General features: G+C 39.9%; 1 protein-coding gene across 11 annotated transcripts in view; it reads right to left on the reverse strand.

Annotated features, from left to right (window-relative positions):
• The window catches only part of ORC4 (origin recognition complex subunit 4), a 62,302-nt gene that overhangs the window by 21,765 nt on the left and 16,219 nt on the right, over positions 1 to 24,318 (reverse strand). For 6 of the 11 annotated variants that reach the window (XR_006176987.2, XR_010591554.1, XR_010591557.1 and 3 more), the window contains 6 exons: positions 18,769 to 18,845; positions 15,529 to 15,619; positions 10,546 to 10,621; positions 10,113 to 10,198; positions 4,276 to 4,324; positions 2,418 to 2,569 (listed from right to left, as the gene is read on the reverse strand). Coding sequence is in view for 4 of the 11 variants with exons in the window: in XM_042860873.2 (XP_042716807.1) it covers positions 2,418 to 2,569; positions 4,276 to 4,324; positions 10,113 to 10,198; positions 10,546 to 10,621; positions 15,529 to 15,619; positions 18,769 to 18,845 (531 nt within the window). In the remaining 7 variants the exon portion in view is untranslated. The remainder of the gene's footprint in view (positions 1 to 2,417; positions 2,570 to 4,275; positions 4,325 to 10,112; positions 10,199 to 10,545; positions 10,622 to 15,528; positions 15,620 to 18,768; positions 18,846 to 24,318) is intronic. The other 5 variants (XR_010591559.1, XR_010591558.1, XM_065561644.1 and 2 more) reach the window with 3 other exon arrangements.

Genomic DNA, 24,318 nt, shown 5'->3' on the forward strand with positions numbered 1-24,318 from the left:
CACAGTAATTTTTCCATAGATTAAGTAAATATTTCAATTACTTTGGGTTGTATTCAAGATACTTCAGCCACTGTACCAGGGCCGTAAACATGTGTAGGTTGGTGGCTGTCATTTCACACGTCTTTTGGAAGGCTGAACCTGATCTGGCCAGAAAAATTTCCAAGAGCCAACATTTCTCTTTTAGAAGAATAATTCTCATGTACCACACAAATATTAGGCTGCTTTTGAGCAGGAAGAATAATCTGATTTTTCTCTAGAGAGGTAACAAATAAGAGAAAATTGGCATTTGTCTATTAAAAGAAAAATTAAATACTGCTTCCCTATTACAGTGACATTTGGGTCAGAGAAGGATTACTTTGTTTCCAGTCTTTTTACTTTCCCTGAAATCAGGAAGGTTTAGGCTTGGTTAAAAATGCATGAAATCATCTCCCGAAAGAGAATGAAATCGAAACAAATTACAAGTACAGTAGTAATAGGACAAACACAATCTTTTGGACACCATCTGATGACCCACTGTATATCGGCCTCCAATTCCCATGAAATCTAATGAGACTCTACAAGAGATGGAAGATTTTTATAAAAAGGCTGATTTTAAACAGATGTTGCTCCTGAATCCAATTAAGATAAGTCACTGATAGAAAGTGTAATGGACTCTGGAAACAGTAACCTTTATAACAGAAGAGATTCTGTACATTAATAGGTCTAATATTAACGTGCCCATTAGACAGTGCCTTGAAACAAAAATCAGAAGCACCCTAAACTTGTTCTATTGCAGGCCCACTGTTTTTTGAGACAGTCTCCCCTTCCTTTTCTTGTGACCTAGTCATCTTTAACTGTTGCTTTAAGAGCATTGAAAAAAAATTAAAACCTTTAATAATATTTTTCTAGATTGTTAATGTTATGATCACATGAGTGTTTGATTGAAGTAATAGTTGTTTAACCAGCTTTTTAAATACACATGTAGTTTGTATTCCATGAAGACATACTGTATTGTAGGAATTCAGAGACTTAGTGTTTAATGATAATGCAAGACTGCTGTATAGTTTACAAAGTGAATGCAAGAAAAGCCTGAAAGATTTTACTCTCCTCCCCGCCCCTTCCCAAAATTAGTCTAGATCAGAAGTCTCTTCTTTAGTTAGTATGGCAGTGTTATAGCAGCAGTTATTGGTGAAAAAGGTTTGCTTTTTAAAAAGCGTTTGTCATATTTCATAGTGTGGTAGGAAGATAGAGTAGAAACTTGGATCAAACTACACTTGCTCATTAGTGAACAAGGAAAGAAAGAGACTAGCACCCTCTAGAACAAAAGATAGGTAACAATGTTAATCCTGATATTATTTTAGATGGAAAACTAATGAGAAATGGATTAACATGGCTCCTGCAAAGTAGTAAAAGAAGTCCAAGTTTACCCTCGTCTCAGGAATGTAACCATTTTTAAGTAGTAAAATTGAAGCTAACAGGGAACAAAAAAAGCAGAGATCCCAAAAGCCTAATTACATAATGAGGAAAGCCTGAAGATTGACAGCTGACAATTACTACTATTGAGTTTGTGGCCACATACTGTATGTAATCCCCGCAAAATTTAGTTTGTCTTACTTTTTAGTAGTTCTTTATATTATAAAACAACTATCAAAACAAAAATGTAACACTGGGTAATGCTTATCGTTATCCTGTGTTCCCCTATGTCTTAAGAGTGTTGAAGTTTATATATAGTTTTTCTTTAATTATCTGAAATGAAAGGGCATTCTTCTTTGACCGTGTCAATGTGGTTTGAGGTCATTTCTAGTGCTTATTCTAAATCTTTTTTGTGGGGGACACCAGTGATAAGTTGGTTACTATACCCTGAAGATGACCCTGTCCTCAATTCCATCTTTAAGTCTAGACATAGGCAACACACACATTAAGTGGGGTGACCACTGCTTTTCCTCCTGAAGTACAGTCTGGTTAAGACATAGGAGAAATTGACATAGCATTGACATTGTTTCTATGGCATTAGCTTTAATAGCTTATTGTGTTGTCCTTCTCTTTTTATAACTTTTGGTACATGTTTTGGTGAGATGCTTAATCTTTAAGACAGATATGGATTATTCTAAGATACAGGAAAAATTTGCTTCCTATTAAGTCTGAAAGAACCTCCTTCATTTTCTTAGTAAGAAAGGAATATGCTCCAGTAACCTGTTTTCCTACTTCTGTTCCCATTTGCTCTGAATATGTAGCATTTCGTGTCACTTATTTTGTATCTGTACTGGAATCAATTTTTAAAGTAAGCCAATATAACACTAGGTAAGGAGGAGAAGTTTCCAAAATTAGCAGAATGGTCTCCTTAAGGCATGAGTCTTAATAAAAATATGAAAAGCATATGAAACATTACAGATGTCAGCAACATAAGCTCTATAAAACAAAAAACCCAAACTTCTTACTTGTCTGCATGTAAGTCCAATAACGGTTACTGGAGTCTGTGCTGACTGGGATATATCAAAAAGGTTATACAGTAATGTCTGGTTCTTGTGATGAACAAAGAGGTCAAATTCATCCAGTATAAATAGCACTGGACAACTGCTATCTCGGTCACCTAAGACAGGCATTAAAACAGTCAGTATTAGTGAACTGGTAAGTACAGGACTATTCGACTTCTTACCATTGCAGCACTTTTGTTCTAGTGTGCCCTCAAGTTTTTAACCTGTTTATAAAAATCTTTGCTAATTCATAAGGCCCCCCCCATCTCACATATATTTGCTACACACCAGGATTATTGAGGATTATTTAGCTTAAAGTAGTGCGGAGGTTAAATTAGCTTGTCAAGATATTTTTGGGTTGCAAATAAAAACCAAAGTGAAAATGACAGACAGTTAAGACACCCATTTATCATTTTAATATTTTAAAGGCTATATCAATTCTCACCATGGGCAGACTGATAACAGCATTGCAAAAATCTACACAGACATCCACCTGAATGCATAGCAAATATCTGCTTTGGTAGGATGAACAATAAAACCTGCAAAATCTGACTGCATTCTGTTGGGGGGGGGGGGGGGGGGGAGGAAGGCGGTGTGAAGGAGACCAAAAATAAATAAATAAAAATAATAGTAACTGTTAAAAACCAACAGGAAACAGTTTAATACTATTTCCAGATTTTTTTTTTAAACCTGCCATCATTAGCCATTCTATAAATAGGAGGAAGAAGTCTTTAGTGCTGCTCCTGTAAATTAAGCTTAAGTATTTGATTCAACTATCACAATGCTTAATATGACCACAGTACTGTTCGTGCTATTGATTTTACAACCAAGGTTCGTTCTCATGCAGAAGTGCCTTGTACTATGGTCTAGAGCAGTAGTCACCAACCCATTGATTACAATCGACTAGTCGATCCTAGAGCATCTCCCAGTTGATAGTGATCTCCGGTGGTGCAGTGTGGCTGCTGCTAAGGCACACTCCCTGCCTACCCCAGCCCCATGGGTTCTCCCTCTGCGCACAGCTTCTGCCTGCAAGCACCGCCCCCATAGCCCCGATTGGTTGGGAGAGCTGTGGGGACAGTGCTTGCAGAGAGGGGCAACACACAGAGCACACTGGCCCCTTCTGGGAGCGGTGTGGGGTCGGGTAGGCAGGAAGCCTGTCTTACCTCCGGTGGCTCCCAGTTGGCAGCAAGCGCAGCGAGGCTAAGTGTTGCCCGGCAGGAGCCTGCACCCTAATCCCCTCCTGGAGCCAGCACCCCATACCCACTCCTACACCCCAAGCCCCACCCTGACCCCCCTCCCAGAACCAGCATCCCAAACCCCAGCCCTAACCCTCTCCTAGAGCCAGCATCCTGTACCCCCTCCTGTAGCCCAACCCCCTGCCCTAACCCCCCTCCCCCCAGAGCCCACACCCAACACTCTGCCCCAGCTCAGAGTCCCCTCCTGCACCCAAACTCCCTCCTAGAGCTTGCACCCCTCACCCACTCCTGCATCCCAACCTCAGCCCAGAGCCCCCTCCCACACTGCAAACCCCTCGGCTCCAGCTCAAAGCCTGCACCCCCTCCTGAACCCCAACCTGGTGAAAGTGAGTGAGGGTGGGGGAGAGAAGTGACAGAGTGGGGGGAATGGAGTGAGCAGGGCGGGGCTTTGGGGAAGGGGCAGGGTAGATCCTGGGTTGCCTTTAGATTCAAAAAGTGATCTTGGACATAAAAAGGTTGGAGACCACTGATCTACAGTGTGAGGTAATCTTTGATTTCTCTACAGCATTTGGGTGAAAGTTTGTTAAAACTCACCTGGGGTTTAAAGTCTTATACAAAATATTTACCTTTCTTTAAAGCGTCAAGAAGAAATGCAAGGTTTTCAGCAAAACTGCCCTAAAGGAAAGGAAGTCATAAAACTATATCAATGTAGGATAGGAAGGACCACAAAGGTAATTTAGTCCATTCCCTTGTGCTGAGGCAGAACCAAGTATAACTAGACCCATCCGTCACAGGTGGCTGTCTAATTTGTTCTTAAAAATCTCCAATGAGGGGTCCCTTGGTAATCTATTCCAGAATAGAACTATCCTTATAGTTAGAATGCACGAATATTTAGGCTAAATCTCCCTTGCTGCAGATTAAGCCCATTTTGTCTTGGTTTGCCTTCAGTGGACATGGGAAACAAATCTATCATAACCATCTTTCTAACAACATTTTACACAAGACTAAACATGCAGAGTTTTGTTTTTTAAACCTTTCCTCATAGGTCATGTTTTCTAAGCCTTCTGTCCTTTTTGTTACGCTCCAATTTATCCACATCTTTAAATGTGGTGCCCAAAACAATACTCCAGCTGAGGCCTCACCAGTGCCAAGTAGAGAAGAACAACTGTGTCCTGTATCTTACATCTGATACTTTTGTTAATACACCCCAGAACATTAGCCTTTTTTACAACTATCACATTGACTCATGTTCAAAATGTGTGATCCACTATTCTCCCCCAGATCCTTTTTTGCAATACTACTGCCTAGCCAGTTATTCCCCATTTGATTTTTCCTTCCAAAGTGTAGTACTTTGCACTTGTCATTACTGAATTTCATCTGGTTGATTTCACACTTCTCTAATTTATCAAATTCATTCTGAATTCTGATCATGTCTTTCAAAAACTACATGGTAGATTTCCAAGGTTACCCTTAAAAACAGAAAACTTCATAAGTTCAGACTACAAGAAAGTTTATCTTTTAAAAACTGTTTTGAAATGAAGCTATCTTTTAAGTTCTATGTAATAAGGAATAACTGCTTACAACATTACATGTTGTATAGCCATCTTCTTCTAAGCAGGAGACAAAAAATCTAACAACTGTTGTTCCTTCATAAGGACTTGTTCCATCCACCTTTTACTGCATGAAAGCTGAAAAGATTGACCCCAACAGAAAGATGCAAGAATGAAGTGAAGTAGGATAGAGAGAAAGAAAATTACAATAAACCAACTTGCAGCAGAACCTCACAGTTACAAACACCTCAGGAATGAAAGTCGTTTGTAATGGAAATGTTTGTATCACTGAACAAAACGTTATGGTTGTTCTTTCAAAAGTTTATAACTGAAGATTGACTTAATACAGCTTTGAAACTTTACTATGAAAAAGAAAAATGCTGCTTTGATTTTTCAGTAGTTTAACACTAAACAATGTGTTTACTATATTTGCTTTCCCCCCCCCCCCCCCCCTCTTCCTATCTCTGCTGCTGCCTGATTGTGTACTTCCAGTTCGGAAAGAGATGTGTGGTTGACTGGTCAGTTCGTAACTCTGGTGTTCATAACTCTGAGGTTCTACATACTAAGCAGTTTTCCTTTGTCTCTTCCTCCTCATACTACATACATAAAATATTAAAATTATAAATTCCTTGACCTAAGTAGATTTTACTTAATTAGCAACACGTGCACATTTAGCATGCAGTTTTCAAATCAGTTGTACCACAGGGGCTGCAGGAACATAGTACTTTTCAAAATAGTCAAAGAGATGAATTGCTGGAAAAGGTGCTCTATCCCATTGCCACCCCTCCCCTTACCCCCTTTCTTTCTTCCAGGGCACAAAATTGTGAAGGGGTAGAAAACAGATTATGGCAGCAGCGTTCAGGTGGAATGTCCAGTTACTCCTGGAGGAATTCGCACCCACTGTGCAATGCAGAATTTGCACAGAAATTAATGTTCTGTGTAGAATTTCTCTCCCCCCCCCCCCCACAAGAAATGGGCTGCAGAGCTGCTGGACAACATTAGGGGACTGCTGGGCTTGGGCGGGGGGGTGTAGGGTGTCTGGGCTGGGGAGAGAAGGGGTAGAGAAACAGGAACCGTGTTGGAGGGGTTTCTTTAACCCTTTACTCCTGGGGGAATTTTTTTGTCTGTATTGTTACAGACTAGTTGCTGACAGGTATTTTAAAATAAACTACCAAAATAAATTGAAATTGGCATGATTATATAGTGTTATTTTGACAGATAAACATGCAGGATTTTGCAGAATTTTAAAATATTGTGTGCAGAATTTTTAATTTTTTGGCACAGAATTAACTCAGGAGTAATCCAGTGAAACGAATATGGGTGAGAACTAAAAAAAAAAAAAAAAACTTGGCACAAGGACAAGACTATAACAAGAAAAGAAGGTCTCTTCCATTTAGTTACAGGTTAAATCAACAGGGTTAAGTTAATGCAAGTCACGGGGAAGGTGTATAGAAGGAGGGTGGGAGCAATCCTAGAAGGGAGTAAATTGCCATGTGTAGGGGGAGGGATTGGATGGTTTCTTAGCCCAAGGCTGGTGTATTAATGGTCTTTTCCCTCCAATGCGGATGAAGAATGGGATTTTATTTCTCTCGTTCTCTTGTCCAGTCCTTTTGCACTAGTTGTTTTTACTTATTATGCAGGGAACAAAAACGGACTAGAAGTACAGTGGAGAGGGTAAAGCTGTAGTGTCCCTGCTGAGGAGGCAAAGAAAAAATTAGGAAGGAGGGTTGAAAAAGTCCTTAGGTTGAGTTAATGACTGAGGTCTTTTTGCCTCCTGCTTCCTGGTAGGTGCAGTTGTAGAACTTGATATAATGGTGTTTTATTTCAAGTAAGTGGAAAAAGAAAGATGGGCAATGTTGCAATTGCTGTGTGTGCGCTAACATTAAATACTTTTGCTTTGGGCTCTTCCCACTATATATTACTCCTGTCACGAAAACTGCCTTGTGTTGGGGTGGGGGGAATTCTTTTTTCTGAGCTTCATAGATCATTTAGGTTAAGATACTCACTCACTAGTAAGGATACTAGTGTCAGAGCAAGAAACAGACAAATTAAGAAGGGTTTCCTAAAGGCAATATAGCCCAACAACAAGCTCACACATTTGGAAAAAGTTCTCTAACAAATAATCTTAACTTGTTTACTTACTGCCTCTCCCCCTCCCCCCCATCCCTAGTCACCCAAGAGAAGAAACTTATGGGTTTTAAAACTGATTAAGGGGGAGAACATTTCCAGGGCTGAAGCCCTTTATGGATTCCCAACCTCTTACCTTACTTCCCACCATATAAATTGGATTTCCATCCTTGGGAATTATAGTGGCACATGATTAAGTATGCAGCCTTGCCAATCTCAAGTGGCCCATCAGGAGGGATAGTGAGATGATCCTCTGACTGATCTTCTATTATGTCATTATATACTAGAAGACAGACCTTGGAGCACACACACCGAACAGGCCACCAGAGCAGCTCAGAAAGCAAAAGCATCACTGACTGAAGGAAGATAGCTGCAGTCTACAATTTGAGGCATTGTTTCAATTGTTCAATTTACACTGCTCTGATATTCTAATGTATTAGGAAAAATGGCTTTCCTGTGTAAGCAAAATGCATTCAGCTGAATATCTACACAAGATGAAAGCGCTTAGAGTATGTCTATGCAGCAGCTGAGAGGATGCTTCCCAGTAGAGTTAGACAGACACGTGCTAGCTCTGCTCAAACTACTGCACTAAAAATAGTGTGGTTGTTACTGCACAGATTGCAAACTCAGGCTTGCCACTCAAGTAGAAGCCCGCCCAAGCCACCACCTGTGCCACTATATCTATATTGTGGTTTTTAGCATGCTAGCTTGGGCTGAGCTACTGTTTGCCTTTTTACCCATGCTGGAAGACATAACCAACTGCAGTGTAAATATACCTTTAAGGGCCAATACTTCCAGAGGAACTCATCTAATAGACACAATCTAGGCTATGGGCAAGGAACAGGGGAACTTCTAAAAATGACAAAAGGAACAAGTTATAGTAACTGGGCTTAAGCACAAAGCAAGTATGCTAATGAACCTTGGGGAAACCAATCTGTAAGAATGTTTGACTAGCAAAGGACAAAGATTTGTTGGAACTCTGTCACTTGTCCTTTCTGGGACACAATAATGTGGACTCATGGGCAGAGAAGTTGAGACTGCAGGAGACTGCAAGACTGAGATTGTATTGATCAAACGGCTGGACATTTTAAAGTGCCCACCTAGCTAAGTTTTAACCGTATTGAGACCCCACAAATACTAGGTCAAAAGCCAGGAATCTACCACACTATCTTGTCTCCCTTAAGGTCAGAAGATAAGGGGCTTTTTTCTCCTCTGTAACGCACCCGGCAGACCTCAAACCCACTGTCATCATCCAATTCAGAATTTAAAGCCAAGCTTACTAGAAAGTAGTAAACTACAGTTTAACATGCTTCAGACTAATACTGCTAAAAATATTGCTAGTTGGTCAACAAATTTAAAATACTTAGTAAGTTATTGATCAATCCTTTATTTGTAAATAAATATTGTAGCTGATATTATCCAGAGCTCCAGTCCGTTAGTGGCAATACATTTGGAACTATCAATTCTCAACTCCACGCCTCATCTAGTTAGAGATTTTAAGACTGTCTTTTCATTATTTTGTGATGGAAATAGTTAAAATTTCTGATTAAAGATTTTTTTCAGAACAACAAGTTAACTGCATAAAAGTTACTATATATTGAGTGTAATACTGTCTAAGGGGGAAGGTGACCATCTACACTAATATGGTCACCACTGTTGAAGTTGTGATAAATCTTGTATAAAGTATGCCTTGTGAGATATCATTGGAAAAAGTTATAACCTGCTGAATACTATTATCTTGTTATAATGTGTATATCTACAGGATGTATAGAGTTATGAAATTTTGCTCTGTGTCTAACTCGAACATGTTGTAGGTCTGAGAAATGCCCACGTTAGCCACCTCTTTTCTACCCCATCTCTGGGCTGGGAGTTCTGACCAGGGAAATTTTGAACAAAAAGGACTGAGGTCCCCAAAGTTATTTGGGCAACCCAGAGAGACCTATAGAAAAAACTAGTAAACTTAACATTCCTGCAAACAATCTGAACTATATACTAATCCAACTGTAATGTGTTTTACCTTAAAGTGTCCACCTAGCTAAGTTTTAACCTTTTAATAACTCGTTTTCTTAGTTAATAGATCTTTAGTTGCTGTAGCCAATACTTGGTAAACTATCATTTTTTGTGTAAGGTCCTGAGCATCTATTCACCTGGGTATGTGACTGGCCCCCTGGGTCTGGAAGAACCTAATGTGTGGTGATTTTTGGTTTTAATAACCTTTCACTACAGAAGTCCAGTTTGTCTGGATGGTAATATAGGCTGGAAGGCTTAAGGGGACTCCCTGTGGCTCTATATTAAGCTGGTTCAGTGATCCAGAAGCACACATTTGTTGCTGGTTTGGTTAAATCTGGATTATAGAATAAACCATCAGTGTGGGAGTGTCAACCCAGTTTGTCAGTCTGAGCTGAAACTGGCACTCTCAGCTGTGAACAACAGGTATGGGGACACTGAGCATACATTCATAAATGCTGTCTGGTATTTTTTACTGTCAAGACAGACAGAGGCTTAGGAAATACTTTAACAGGTTAACATCCTTCTAATTCCATAAATCTCATAAATGATCTTGAATACTATTGATAAATTTTGAAAAGACAATTATGAGACGAGTAAGTCAGTCCATCAGAGTTTTGCAGTAAGGCCCAAACCCATTCATTTTAGTCTGGTCAATGGCTGGAAAAAGTTACTTATCTGGTGTGGTGGTTTTTCTGAAGGGAGATCTTTTGTTTAAGACTTAGAATGCTCATTTTTTTAAGTGGTGCCTAAAAGAGCAGCAAGAAGTTCATACTCACAAAAACTTTGTCTCCAACCACATTTTCCATTTGTAGCTGTCTTGTGATCTCCTTGAGAGCTATTTTATCATTTGTCTGTAAGAGTCCTAAAAGAAAGTGGTGATTATACAATCGAAGACTAAATTATCTCTTCTCTCTTCACCCCAGTGGTCATACCATTATGCAGCCAGTGAAGAGACTTATTCCAGCAACTTTTCCCCCCCAAGTGGAGCTTTCTACTATTTTTGCAGTAAGACTATCTGTACCTCTTGAAATGTTGCTTCAGACAATCTTTCATAACTGAACAATGGATAGCAGGCAAAGATTTTTATGAGAGCAAATATTTTGAAACATCTTTAAAGGCACTGTTGGTTGAAATTTACAGTAAATGAAAACCCATTACAACAAGCAAATATATAGTATATTTAATTTAAAGGAAAGAAATATTACTTGCCATTTAGATGAACTTGCAAGAGGTTCTCCCTCACTTGCTTTACTTCCATGAGCTCTTTTAAAACATGATTTAATAACTAGAAAAAATAGCATAATTCACATTAAAATAACTCCAGTATATTTTTAAAATTAAAAACAGTAAAATGAAGAAACAGAAAATAAAACAAGAGGATCACACATCTACTAAAATTGAAGATAATGCTTTGTGACTGAGCGAATCAAACTATTAGTTTGGGTTGAGGATATTCAAAAGAACATGAGTACTTCCTGTGTTAACTACATTCTTGACATCTAACATTCGCGTCAGAGGAAAAACATTTTCCAAGGAATTTTTCCTCAGGTTTTGAAAAAAATCTCAGTCTTTCAAATCAGATCAATGACCCCTTCTATATGGGCTCATCACTCCTTTTATCTTTAAAAAACAAAATGCAAAGATCCAGAACTTTGTGGCATAAAAGAAACTTCTTGAGGCACATGCTGTTGGCAGGAAAGATGACTGATACTGTGGTATTTGGCTAAATTAACTATTCTAGAACTTTTGTTATTTCCATGTTTCATGAGTTAAGTGGATTAGTAGTAGTATGAGTTCTTTGTGGGAGAATATAAAAAAGTATTGCCAATAATTTTCTAATTACAACATGCAGACTATTTTGTAGCTGTATCTAAAAATCCAATAAGGGAAAAAAGCTTTTTGAAAGATTCTAAAATGGTAGCTCTACCATTGTCATTTAGTAAATTACAGTAGCACCCAAAGGCCCCAATCAGGACTGGGCCGCATTGTGCTAGATGCTGTAAAAGACAAGGTAAGGACCTTAACTACTTGTGAAGAGTGGAAAATGTTATAAAAGACATATTACACACTAAGATAGGAAAGGGTGCACGAAATTAATGGCAGCATGCAAGGACATAAACCAACAATGTATATAATGTGATGATTCCAAAGAACAACTTTTTAAAAATCACCATTTTAAAGACTTATCTATGCTCTCAATTTTCTACCCAGCCCTTGGCAAGAACGGACCTTAAACATAAGAATTTTTATATTCTAGCATGAATTTAATATTCATTCATTAAATCTCCTCCCCCATTGCCTCCTCTACCCAACATCATTAGTTCCTTTTAAACATAGTATAGCTCTCCTGAAAATGCACTTCTTCCCTTTCACCTTCAAGAAGCTAACTAAATATACTTACACATTTCATTTGTCTTATGAATTAACTACTCACTTACGTAGCAAAAATGGGTTATATACTGGGAAGAAGGACCATAAGAACACTGAAGCTGGAAATTGTGATAAGGAAGAGAAGACTTTAGGGCCTTTAACTTTACAGAGCCCCAAGACACATAATTTAGACATTTGTCTGTCACAACCATGATCACTCTGCTTACATGTTGTATCCCTTTCCTCCATCTCAGCTATTTTAAGGCTGCTCTATGCAGAGTTTTTGTACTGGCCACATTTAGCTTACTTTCAGGTCTGAAGAGTGAGCCCAATGGTAGTGAAAGACTACTACTATTTAGCACTTCAAAAAGGTAAAGTGCAGTAGACAAAACCAATGACATGTTTGTATAAGCACTTTTATATAGCGAAATGTTTGTAAATATCCCCATCACAATACCATCTGTTAAAGGACTTTAGAAAAAAAGAAAGGTACTTTAGTTGTTAACCATACCAATTTTTTAAATGTTAGTATTATGAAAATTCAGCTATTTTATAGCTTACCAGTTTGAGACAAGTTATATTACAAAAGGTGTGTTTTTAGCCAAAAAGTTACAGTTTATAACAAATATATAATATAGCCTTTTCAGCTTTGTTACTCAGTTTGGTAAAACTGTAAATGCATGTACATAGCAACCACTTAAGTGTTATTCCACATATTCTGACTAAAGGCTCCCTATGAACATGGTGACATGATATACGTTACAGGAGATGCATCTATTAAATATGTACGCTAATCAAGTCCTATAGCCTATCGTAGGCTCCATCAAGCCCTTCCTGATGGATAGGACTGTTCTTGTGGGACTGCAGAACTCAAGGTGTCAAATAGTTCACAAATATTCTCTTGAATTGAATGGTTTCAATATCCAAGGTATCCACAGTTCCTACAATGCCTGAAAATCATCCATGAGTAGCCACAGTGACTGCCCCATCGGGGGAGAAGAAGAAGATTCTTGGGGATGGGAGGGAAGTTGGTGTCTCCCCCAGGCTTGTTTTGGCAGCTTGCCCAACTGCTCTTCTGGTTCTGGCAAAGGGGCCCTACTGGTGCCAAGGAGAACTGGTAATCACCTCCTCCTCATGGAGATATGTGATGGGAGGACTCTGGGACCACTGGGATAGCAATCACCATGATGGCATATTGTACCAGTGTTGGTCAGGTTGTGGATAGCCCATCCACTGCCAGTCTTATAAGAGACCTTAGTACTGGGCATCCTTAGGGTGGTGTTCCATCTCTCCTGTCTCCAGCAAATCCCCTCCCAAAAAGACTAGAACAGCCTGATGAGGGATAGAACACCTCTAGGACCAGCAATGCCATCAGGCACAGTTCCTATTAAAGTCAGTAGTAATGATGTTAATGCCAGGAAGAAAGGTAAGGGTGGATCCTCAAAGGCGAACCCCTGCATCTGGAGTGGTTCCTCAGTCAGTGCTGGTACCAGAGCCAAAGTCTCTGGCCTTATTGGATGCTAGTACTCTGTTATCTCTGAAACTGAATGGCCTTGATGAACTACCCGTGGACTGAGTCCTCCTTTTGAGGTGGACGTTATGTCAAGCACTACTGCAAATGCAGCTCTGTGCACATACTTAATGCAGAGGGTTTTGGGTCACTGTCCTAGAGCCAGCAAAGACATCAGCGTTGAGGTCATTGGTATCGAGAATATATCGGATTGTGCCATGATTCCTTGTGCTGATTCAACTACTTTCTTTGGTCTCTTCTCCCTGCTGAAACTGGAGGTTTCTGGGGCACTATTGGAGGAAAGCCTCCTAGGTTCCAGACAGGAGGACGTTTCTTCCTCTAGATCTGATGCCACCTTCAGTGGATTGTTCCAAGAGATGCAATTTGAGACTTGTGTCCCTTGATTTCTGAGAGCGCAAGGAAAAGAAGCATTCACTGGGGATAAGAGCTTCCCCGAGGCAGAAGAGAGACAGATTGTGTTCAACGGGGCGTTAGACAGTAACACAGAACAGGATTTAAACTTTGAAGGCTTAGAGTTTGCCATATTTTAACCATTGTACAACTTTGCCCTGCTATACAGGGGTGCACAGACAGGTCTGCAGAGGGTTTTCCACATCATGTCTGGGCTATTTTGGAATGTCCAACTAAAATGAGAAACTTTATAAAGTAAACTAAGAAGTGATGAGTGTTTTAGATAAAGCTGGAGCTTAGACAAAAATCCAAGTGAGTCAGACACAATCCAAGTTCCATATTGCTACCACAGGTAGTAAGAGGGAATGGAGGGAGAGCCAAGGCCACTCTGCCTTTATGCCCTTGCATTGGAGCACAAGGTGCATATGTGGCCCCCATGGACACGGATAAGCAAAAGATTCTGGCCTCTCACATGGTGCACATGTGCCTACAGTGGGATCCACACTGACACCTCTAAGTAGAGCTGCAATGACTTCAATGGAAACAAATCTGAGTTACAGATTTAACAGGCATCAGGGAGCTTCACAGATATTTCTGTAAAGAAAGCACAAGAATGAAAGACAGTTAAAGCAAATTGAAACTTCATAAAGCACGACCTGCTTCCAATGACAAAAAAAATCCTTTCGGTAGGAAACACCTCAATCTATAAAGGGAAAAGTTAGTTGAGTAGTAGGTCAAACATCAAAAGCAGCCACTCGAAGCCAGATCAGAGAAACACCACTAATGCAGCAGTACAAGTTACCTCTGTTCCTCCCTATAATGAATTAAGAGACTATAGTTTGAGGTAAGAGAAGCCTATAATGCCTAAGGGCTGGTACATTCTGCTGGTGGGGTAGCATAGCATTCAGAGAATTTCAAGATAACAAGTTTGTCAGTCACACTAGGAATTTGTTCTACTGTGTCACAGGGTGGATGCACCTTTAAAGGAAAATGGGTCTCAGCCCCAGCTGTGTCACAAGTTCACTCTCCCACAGAGGGGAGCAGTCATCCCAGAGGCCTGATCGAACCATATAAGACGAAGCCCAGGTGGACAGAGACAGACACTTCAGCAAAGAGCATGGAGAAGGTTGCAGAGTAGCAAGGCTCCTGCAGGAGACCAAGATACCAGGGGAGAGCAAGAGAAGGTTTGCCTGATGACCTCTAAGCCAGAGAAGACAAATCAGGGAGAGTTTTGGATCCCTCCTGGAGAGGGAAATGATAGAGTGGGAGTGGCTGTTTGAAGAATAGGGAAGGACTCCTGCTAGAAAGGGCTGGCAATGGCTGCTGGATAAAGGGCAGATTGGAATGAAGATGCCAGAGTGAGTATGAGCTTGTGTTACAGTGATGACTTTACTTTGGGGCACTGAGTGTTCTGTACTGTTTATTATTAAAACCAGGCCCATCCAAGAGTATCATTATCCACAAAGCTTTCTTGTGGCTCATTTCCAAGACCCCTGAGAGAAACTGAGGCGGGGTGCGTGCAGAGCCACCCTATACCACAAGGGGGCAGGCTGGAGGCCACGTTCCTATTACAGGTTTTATTGTGTACTGCACATAAAGTCTGACTGAAATATGAAATTCTGTATTTGAACTACAGACATCTGTATATTATCATTTCCAAAAGACAGAAAGGGAAAAGTAAATAAGGTTTTTCTTTTGACCAGCCTCATGAATACATCTCAAATGCTCAAAAATAGGCATTAGCAAAACAAGATATCTTTAAAAATAAAACCCTACAAAGACAGGAAGTGACCAACAGCCAAACTCTGCCGTGGTGCAACTTCAGGGACACCAATGGAGTTGCACCCATTTACACCAGGGTCCAACTTGACCCTACATCAACTTGTATTAGGAGCTTTTACCATAGTCTTTCCTGATCCCCGGGGTCCAATAATGAGTGCAGAGTTACTTTCTCCATGGATAGTAGTTCGTTTCAGCAGCTCCAGTAGATGTCTATAATGACAGTGACAATAGGTTAAAACTTCAAGAACAGGAGTATTTGCTGTAGGTGTAGAAGAGAATTCCAGAGAAGAAAAGAAGAAGCCTAATACAGGATGGCCAGTTAACTGCAGTCACAGTAACATCCACTGGGTGCAAAATGTAATACAATCCAAGATGATTACTCAGATTTCATAAACATTAAAATGTGTATGTTATAAAAGTATCACTAGTTCTTTACAAGTTTTCTAAATACCATGTTAGGCAGCAGTATGCCATACATGGAAGGCAAATTTCAGAGAAAAAAAAATTTCATTCAGTTCTTAGCTCCTTCCTTCCAATAGGAAAGGAACTAACCTCAATTAGTATTAAGACTTTTAAAAGCAACTAACAGGTTGACAAATAGTGTTACAACAAAAGGGAGAAGGAGAAAAAAATGCTTCAAAATGTGTCAGCTAAGAGACCATTAGGACAGATGTGGAATCATCGACTAAATAATTTTAACCAACTGATTACCCATACTAAGCTTCTGATGCATTCACTGAAACTCAGGAAATAGTAAGTCATTTATCACAAAGTGGTAAACTTATTCTATATTATTCTGGTATGAATATTGAACTATGGATTCTTCACACAGGTTTTTTATGTGTCACTCAAACTTCACACCAATCTACAGTTATGGGAATGTCATTTGGAGTTCAGACAAAAATACTTGGTTAGAAATTTAACCAATTACTGAACTACTATAGTGTCTGTTCTAGATGCCCTTCCTTAAGCCAAAGCGATTTTCCTTTAGGATATTGTTACTGTATATTAAGATAATGTAAGTGATTCAGTGAAGTATTACTTTAAGACACTAAAATGGTTGTAAAGAGATTCTAGTAACTACAAGGGCTTTTTCAGTTCTCTGCCATAACTGAGGAATGAAAACTGTCCTGCTGATTTTCAGTTTTTAATCATGTTGACTCTCCATAGCATAACACCATTAATGCCACCTTTGTTGCCATGGAGGTCATCCCCTGTGATTGGAAATTTTTTCAAAGACCCCAAAAGCATATAGAAGGGGTCCATCCACATGAGATTTTTTTTTTTTTGGAAACAATGAGGATCAGGCTTTATATTCTACATTTCCCCCAAAAAACAATTCAGTGAAGAACGTGTGCATAACATTTATTTTATTCATTATTTTAAAGTCTGTTACAATATGCATTTTATAGCAGGAACACTAATTTTCCTACTTTTCTCTCTTCTTTCCCATTGTCAATGTAAGGGAGTTAATGTTAACTGAAAGTCTTCCATTGAGAGGGAAGAATACACTTGGAAGAAAGGAGAAACAAGTAACTCTTACTGCATCTTGGATGTCTTTCAGCAATGAGTGATCAATATTCAAAATAAATTCTTTATCAAAAGAGGAAGACAAAAGTTAACATAAGAACGGCCATACTGGGTCAGACGAAAGCCCATCTAGCCCAGTATCCTGTCTTCCGACAGTGGCCAATGCCCAGTGAGATGGGGCGACCACATTTGCACACAGTATTCAAGATGTGGGTGTACCATGGATTTATAGAGGCAATATGATATTTCCGGTTTTATAATCTATCCCTTTCTTAATTATTCCCAACATTCTGTTCACTGACTGCTACTGTACATGGAGTGTATGTTTTCAGAGAGCTATCCACAATGATTCCGAGATCTGAGTGGTAACTGCTAATTAGACCCCATGATTTTATATGTACAGTTGGGATTATGTTTTCCCCATGTGCTTTACTTTGCATTGAATTTCATGTGCCATTTTGTTACCCAGTTTTGAGAGATCCTTTTGTAGCGCTTTGCAGTCTGCATGGGACTTAATTATCTTGAGTAGTTTTGTATCATCTGCAAATTTTGCCACCTCACTGTTTACCCCTTTTCCCAGATCATTTATGAACATGTTGAATAGAACTGGTCCCAGTACAGACCCCCGGGGGACACCACTATTTACCTCTCTCCATGCTATTTTTTGGAGTCCTCATTTATACTAGCAAGTGTTTCATTATTAGTTCCTGTAACAGGGTGACTCACCCCTTAAGGCTGGAGCTAGCCACTCCTGATTACAGAATAAGCCACAGCTAGGCAAGATCAGGGTGACGGTCCTATAAAGGGCAGCAGGAGGCTACAATGAAGGGGAGAATACTCAGGAACTAAACTGCTAGGAGTGTGCAGGTTCCTAGCAGAAACTCCTTGCAGTGTTCTGACAAAGCAGGAAAGGCTCCAGGCAGGAAGGCTTGGGAGAAGAAGGTACAAACCAAGGTCTCAACTTCTGGATGACTTAAACATTCAAAAAATTAAATAAACAACCTGAGAAGGGATGGGAATGGACAAAATGTGTGAGTTCCTTGAACAGCGCAAGAGGGAAACTGAGGCAGGCTGCCTATCACATGACCCTAGGCCATGAGGAGATGCACAAGAGGCAGCCAGCCTGTTTAGAGTGTAGCTAAGGATACCATATTATATTGAATCACATGGAAATTAATAGCTAAGGGACCTAACTACATTTTAGAATAAACCTTCTCTTATTTCCTCACTATTTGACTTTTACCCCTAGATTTTCAGGCAATTATTTGTTTTAGACATTATAGCATCAACTAGGCTTTCCAAAGATGTGAGTCTGTCTTGCACAATCCCATAGGACTTATGAGTCTGGCATCCAAGATCCTAGAGTTGCTTTGACCTCTCAAGAGACTATTCATGAATGGCAAAAGTTAAGTGATCCAAGAGGATTAAGAAACAGAATAAAAGCAGAGTGTGAGATCTATTTAAGAGCTTTCCTACTAAGAATGGAATTTTACCAAACTTTCCAACCCAAAAACTTTTAGGCTTGAAACGTACATGAGAAAAATTCAGCCCAGAAGGTGATTTTCTTTTAGAAATGTGTTCCTATTTTTCATGTGTATACAACAAGTCTTTCTAATAATCTAATTTTAAAACTAAGTTTAAATGAGTTTCAAGCTCTACTAAAAAAGAGTTTTAAGAAGTTGCTTCTTTTAAGTGCATTTTAAAATCACTACTTAACAGAAAAAAGATCAAAGGCATAACAAGCCCTGTATAAATCAGAATTTTCTATGTTTAACCTGAGGTCAAAATAGTAAGGAGCTGCCCACAAAGTTATGAAGTTGCTTACTCACTTGTACTGAAGTTGAACCCCAAACAGTTTTCCATTAGGGCACTGGTGACAAAATCTTTCACGTAAAATTCTTTGTACCTATTGAGAAAGTAAGATTGGCACAAAATACTTAATGCCTGTAACATGGAGACATATACATTAGTACCCTTAGTCAACTTCGCTGGATTGGTGGAAGATTCATTAGTTATTTGTACAATAGCGACTTGGGCATCATGCAACAAGACAGACAAACTGGAAATAAACACTAGCTGTCACTAAGGACACAGAATGGAAACCAATCAGAAAACCTTCTTTAGTGACACAGTCAGAGACCAGGAGCAGAGAGAACAAAAAGAAGCTATCCAAGAGAGAAAAGCAGTGCTATTTCTGCAGAGCGTCGGTCTCTCATATCAGGTGGCCCTGATATTCTGTTGTTGCTTCTCTCCTCATCCCAAAAATACATAATGTAGCAGTCAGTCATTGCCACACTGGATTAAACCACTAGACCAGTGGTCCTTCTAATCCTGTATCCGGTCTCTGAAAGGTGCAAGAAAATCCATTTTACACAGTTAAAAAAAAAAAATAATAATGGTTAAAGATGAAGTTTCTTCCAAAGACCTGAGGAGTGAGGGGTTATACAACAAGATATACCAAGAGTGTTATGTAATGCAGGTTAAAAGAATGTTATTCAAGCTGAAAACTGAAGCACTCAAGGTTAGAAATTGACAAATTTACAGTTGCCCGAGCAACTTAGTTCTGCCTCCTTATTCATCTACTTTGTGCAGAGATACTGTGGGGGAAAAAAAACAGCATGGGATCATGTCATTAAAACTATATCATAATGCACACACACAGCGTGACAGAATTAAGATTGCATGGACAACCTCAAATCTACTATTTCCTAACTTTTGAGTGCTTGATTTTGCAACCGCTACAATGAAAGCTTTATTTTGGATGTAATTCCCTAGATTTCTAGGGACAAACAACGTCACACGTCATTTATCATTGGTAGGTTTTGAAGCCTCAATCTTCAGCACTGAAGCTGAGCCTTCCAACTGCTTGAAGTACAGGACATTAGCTACCAATAGAAGGCTATTATCCCACGAGAGGGACAGGAACCTGCAATATGGAGAGGGTTCTTCTCTCCAACTTATCCTGACACTACAACTGCTCTGGCAGCTCCCTGACCTCCCCAGGGCAATGCATGCTGCTGCTTTGGCAGTAGCATGAACCTGACCTTAGAAAGTCCATGTCTGGCATCAAAATGACTTTCCTCTCATCTGAAGTGAGTAGAATTGGACAGACTGAAGAAGAGTTGCTTGTTTAACTGGAGGGTTTGCTTCCCTGTGAATTTCAAAGGCCTGTTGCAAAGACTGGAAGCATTAAAGCTTGCCAAAAAACTTTCCAAGAATCTTTTATAATGGCAAGTGTTAAGAACATAAATACAAGGGAAACCACCAGCTCTCAGTAACATAATATATAATCCTAGTGAACCTTAGATTGATGAAAACTCAACCTTTAAAAAAAAAAAATCCTATTAAGCTCTTAGTCAGAATTTTATTTTGGAGCAATGAGTTCCACAGACTAATTACACACTATCAACTAGTATTCCCTTTTTAGCAGCAATAAGTGTTGCCTTTCAATTTAACTGAATGCCCCTTTGAGTCTGTATTCTGAAGATTAAGCAGAACCACTTGATAGTGATTTACCTTCTTTAAACCAATAGTTGTGCGTCTATCATATCCCTTTATCCTTCTCTCTAAAATGAGCATCCCAAGTCTTTTCACTATCCCTTCACATGAAAACCTTCTCATGTCTTCTTTTATCCCCTTTCTCTTATGGATTCTTCTATTTCTACTTACTCTTTTGAGATTGTGTCCAGAACTGAGTTTATTACTCCTAGTGAGGGAGTACCAGAGATACAAATAAATAAATAAATAAATAAAAACCAAGCAAACAAACCCCTCCCATGTAGCTCATCTTCAATTTTACTCGACAGTCTGGCATATACCCCACCATTTCTTTCAAGCTTTCCATTTCTGCAACACTTAAGAAACATTTAGTTTCTTTTTATGTCTTTAGCTTTTTATTCTTAGTATTCTCAACTTCCATGCCATTTATAGGCTTTGTTTGGGTGAGTTCCCTCACTCCCAGAAGAGTATGAATATGGTTAGAAGAGTGTCTTGCAATTTAACCAAACTTCCTTGATCTTCACTTTAGCAGTATGCATAATTTCTGTGACAATGTATGCTCAAGTATAAATGCATAATTGCTTCAAGTTGCCGTCCGAGATGGAGTTAGCTGTTCTCAATGAGAGTGACAGAGACAGACAGACACCTCTCTCTCTCTCTCTCAGAATGCAAGAAGTTGGCTTCATCAAGTTAGCCAAGAATGTGATCCATTTCCCATATGGCCAGCCACCTCTCCCAAACAGCCAGCATGGACATAGAAATTGAATACAGGAGCTGCTGTGCCAGTACATCTTTTGGAAGACTACTCTTCAATGATAGGGAACTTCAAACGAGTACCAAGCTCTTGGTTTACAAGACAGTTGTCATCCCCACCCTTCTCTATTTGTAAGAGACCTGGGTAACCTATAGACGACATCTCAAGCAGCTGGAATGGTTCCAGCAGTGCTGCCTCAGAAGGATTCTCAGTATTTGCTGGGAAGACCAACACACTAATAGTGTTCTCTCTGCAGCCAACATCAGCAGTATAGAAGCACAGGTCATGAAATACCACTCCACTGCACTGGCCACTGTGTACATATGCCTGACACTCGCCTCCCGAAGCAAGTACTCTTCTCTCAGTTAAGTCAGGGAAGAAGGGCTCATGATGGACAGAGGAAGCGTTTCAAAGACATACTGAAAGTACATCTTAAAAAGATATCAACCCAACAAACTGGGAGGACTTGGTGCAGAACAGAACAGTGGTGCCACACCATACACCAAGCCACAGCTCACTTTGAGGAGAACAGATGTGCTCATGAGACGGAGAAACGACAAAGGAGGAAAGAAAGGGCACAACACTCCAGGTAACAACTATGTCTCCTGCAAGACTGTCACTTCTGTGGGAAAATCTGAAGGGCAAGAATTGGGCTCCTCAGCCATTTAAAAACTCACCAATTAACTCCCTTGGGGGACATTATCCTCGCATCGAGGGGTAGCTGAAGAAGCAGTCAAGAATGGCACTCTGAAGATATCTCCTGAGGGCTTTATGCGCCTAACTTTCAGGAATGGTCTGTCTAGCAGTAGCCATGCCCACAGACAGGGACACATACTGAAAAAAGAATGTCCTACTGCAAAGAGTAAACTTTCACGTGCTTGTGGGCAATGGGGAGATACAGTTGCATTTCTATAAATGTTAAGTAGTCCTAAGGATTGAGGGCCCCCAAGCTGACCTGAGGATCTTCATTTTGAAGATGTGACGAAAAAGAATATGGAAGAAGGGCTGTAGAGATAGTTGAAGAAAAACTCCTAGGGCATGGACAGTGCTGGAATTATATGAATAGGCTTGAGCCACAATGAAGAGTTTCTTAAGCAATCCTTATCCAAGGATGAAAAAACTTGTAAAGCCACCCCTCCAACAGGCGTTTGGGTGAAGCAGGGGCAGCAGCACCACAATTTCTCTTGACCTTTGCTGGGCAAGATTTTGCAGGTTTGGCCAGACTTCTGAAAAGCATTCTTTTGGAATGTTTTTTGACCTGTGTTTAACAGAAGATCTACAAGGAGAAGAGTAACAAGAAAGGAATCCAGTAATCTTTACGGAGGATTTCTTGAAATAAGAAAGAAGGGTCAGCAAAACCCCCAGGCAGAAGACACTCAGGTTTTTTTTAAAATGTCTGTCAAATTCATCCCCCAAAAGCCTAGAGAAATCAGTGGTGGGTGGAGCAGATCACTTTTAATGCCTGGTCCATCAGCAAGATAGGAGCCTTTGTGGTACCCTCCAAGATACTAACTTGCTTTCAGAGGGCTACATTAGTCATATATTAAGCTTTTTTCAAAGGTCTTCAGTATGGTTGAAGTGGTTTTAACTTTTATTCTTCTAATTTGAGAGACTTAGCCAATAGTCTTATTGGTAAAAAAAATTTAACCTTTTCTTTACCCTAAACCATTTACATTTACCATTTGCAAGACTGACAGCTGAACACAAGCAACTTTAATATTTTTTTCCTTAGAGTCTTGTCTGAATTCCTATTTCCAACTCCCCTATAGCTGCCCCTTTAGATCACACTCCTCTCCACCTTTCCTGTCAGAGTTGAGGACTGAAAGGGAAATGGACTTCCCTGCCTTGTGTGTCTCTTTTCTAGCCCCTTACTAGTCAGGGAACAGAATATAAAGGAAGAGTAGGGTAGAGCCAAGGAATAAGGTCAGGGAGCTGAGAGGATGAGAAAACTGAAGAGCAGAGCCAACAGGGCATGAGGTAGTTCACTGGTGTGGGAGAGGAGGTGCTGAGTCTCCTAACACTGCCCCCAGTAAGCTAACCCCTGCAACTCCCATCCTTTTCTCCACTTCCCACGCTCCTCAGACAGAAGGGTTACTAACTCTAGGTGATATGCAAACTAGATACAATCAACTCAGGATTGAATAAGGATTGGGAATGGCTGAGCCATTACAAACATTGAAACTATCTCCCCTTGTAAGTATTCTCACACTTCTTATCAAACTGTCTGTACTCGGCTAGCTTGATTATCACTTCAAAAGTTTTTTGCCTCTTACTTAATTGGCCTCTCAGAGTAGGTAAGACAACTCCCACCTGTTCATGCTCTCTGTATGTGTGTATATATCTCCTCAATATATGTTTCACTCTATATGCATCCGAAGAAGTGGGCTGTAGTCCACGAAAGCTTATGCTCTAATAAATTTGTTAGTCTCTAAGGTGCCACAAGTACTCCTGTTCTTTTTGCGGATACTGACTAACATGGCTGCTACTCTGAAACCTAACTCTAGGTGCTGTCCCCACGCCTCTCCAATGTCTGATTTATGAGGTAGCAGGTCTAGCAGCTGCTGTAGATCAGACTTCCCTTGGGAGGGAAAAAAATTCAGTAGTCTCTAAAGGAAAGGTCTTATTTCACAGCTGATTGGATTGGTCTGTCAGTAACAGTGAGGAGAAAGTCCATTTGATTTGGAAATCCAGGCAGTTCGGCTGTATCCTGGGATAGCTGCCCTTTTAGGTTTGCACATCCCATAACACTACACAAACACAGAAGGTAAATCCCTGAGAAGTAAGTTCAGTAGCAACATACTAAAGAGACATTTGAATACTTATAAAGTGTAATCACAGCAAATAGATGAACAGAGCACATGATGATGCATCATTGTTGTTTTGCTTGCTTACTTCTAAATGTGCTATTCAGTAATTGTTCTTCCTATCCTTAGTACAAATTAAGGAGATTCTATACTTCTCATGTCTGTTAATGTGAAAGTGTGTTATGAATCTAAGGCTCAAATTATTTTGAGCCTTACCCAGAGCCACCATTTGTTTAAAAGTTCCTCAGAGAAGCTTAAAATTATCTTAACAGATTTCTCTATTAGACAAACCGATTATTTTCCTGATTTGAATTAACATAGCT

Source organism: Chrysemys picta, chromosome 11 (genome assembly GCF_011386835.1).
Source record: "Chrysemys picta bellii isolate R12L10 chromosome 11, ASM1138683v2, whole genome shotgun sequence".
In the NCBI taxonomy this organism is placed as follows: Eukaryota; Metazoa; Chordata; order Testudines; family Emydidae; genus Chrysemys; species Chrysemys picta.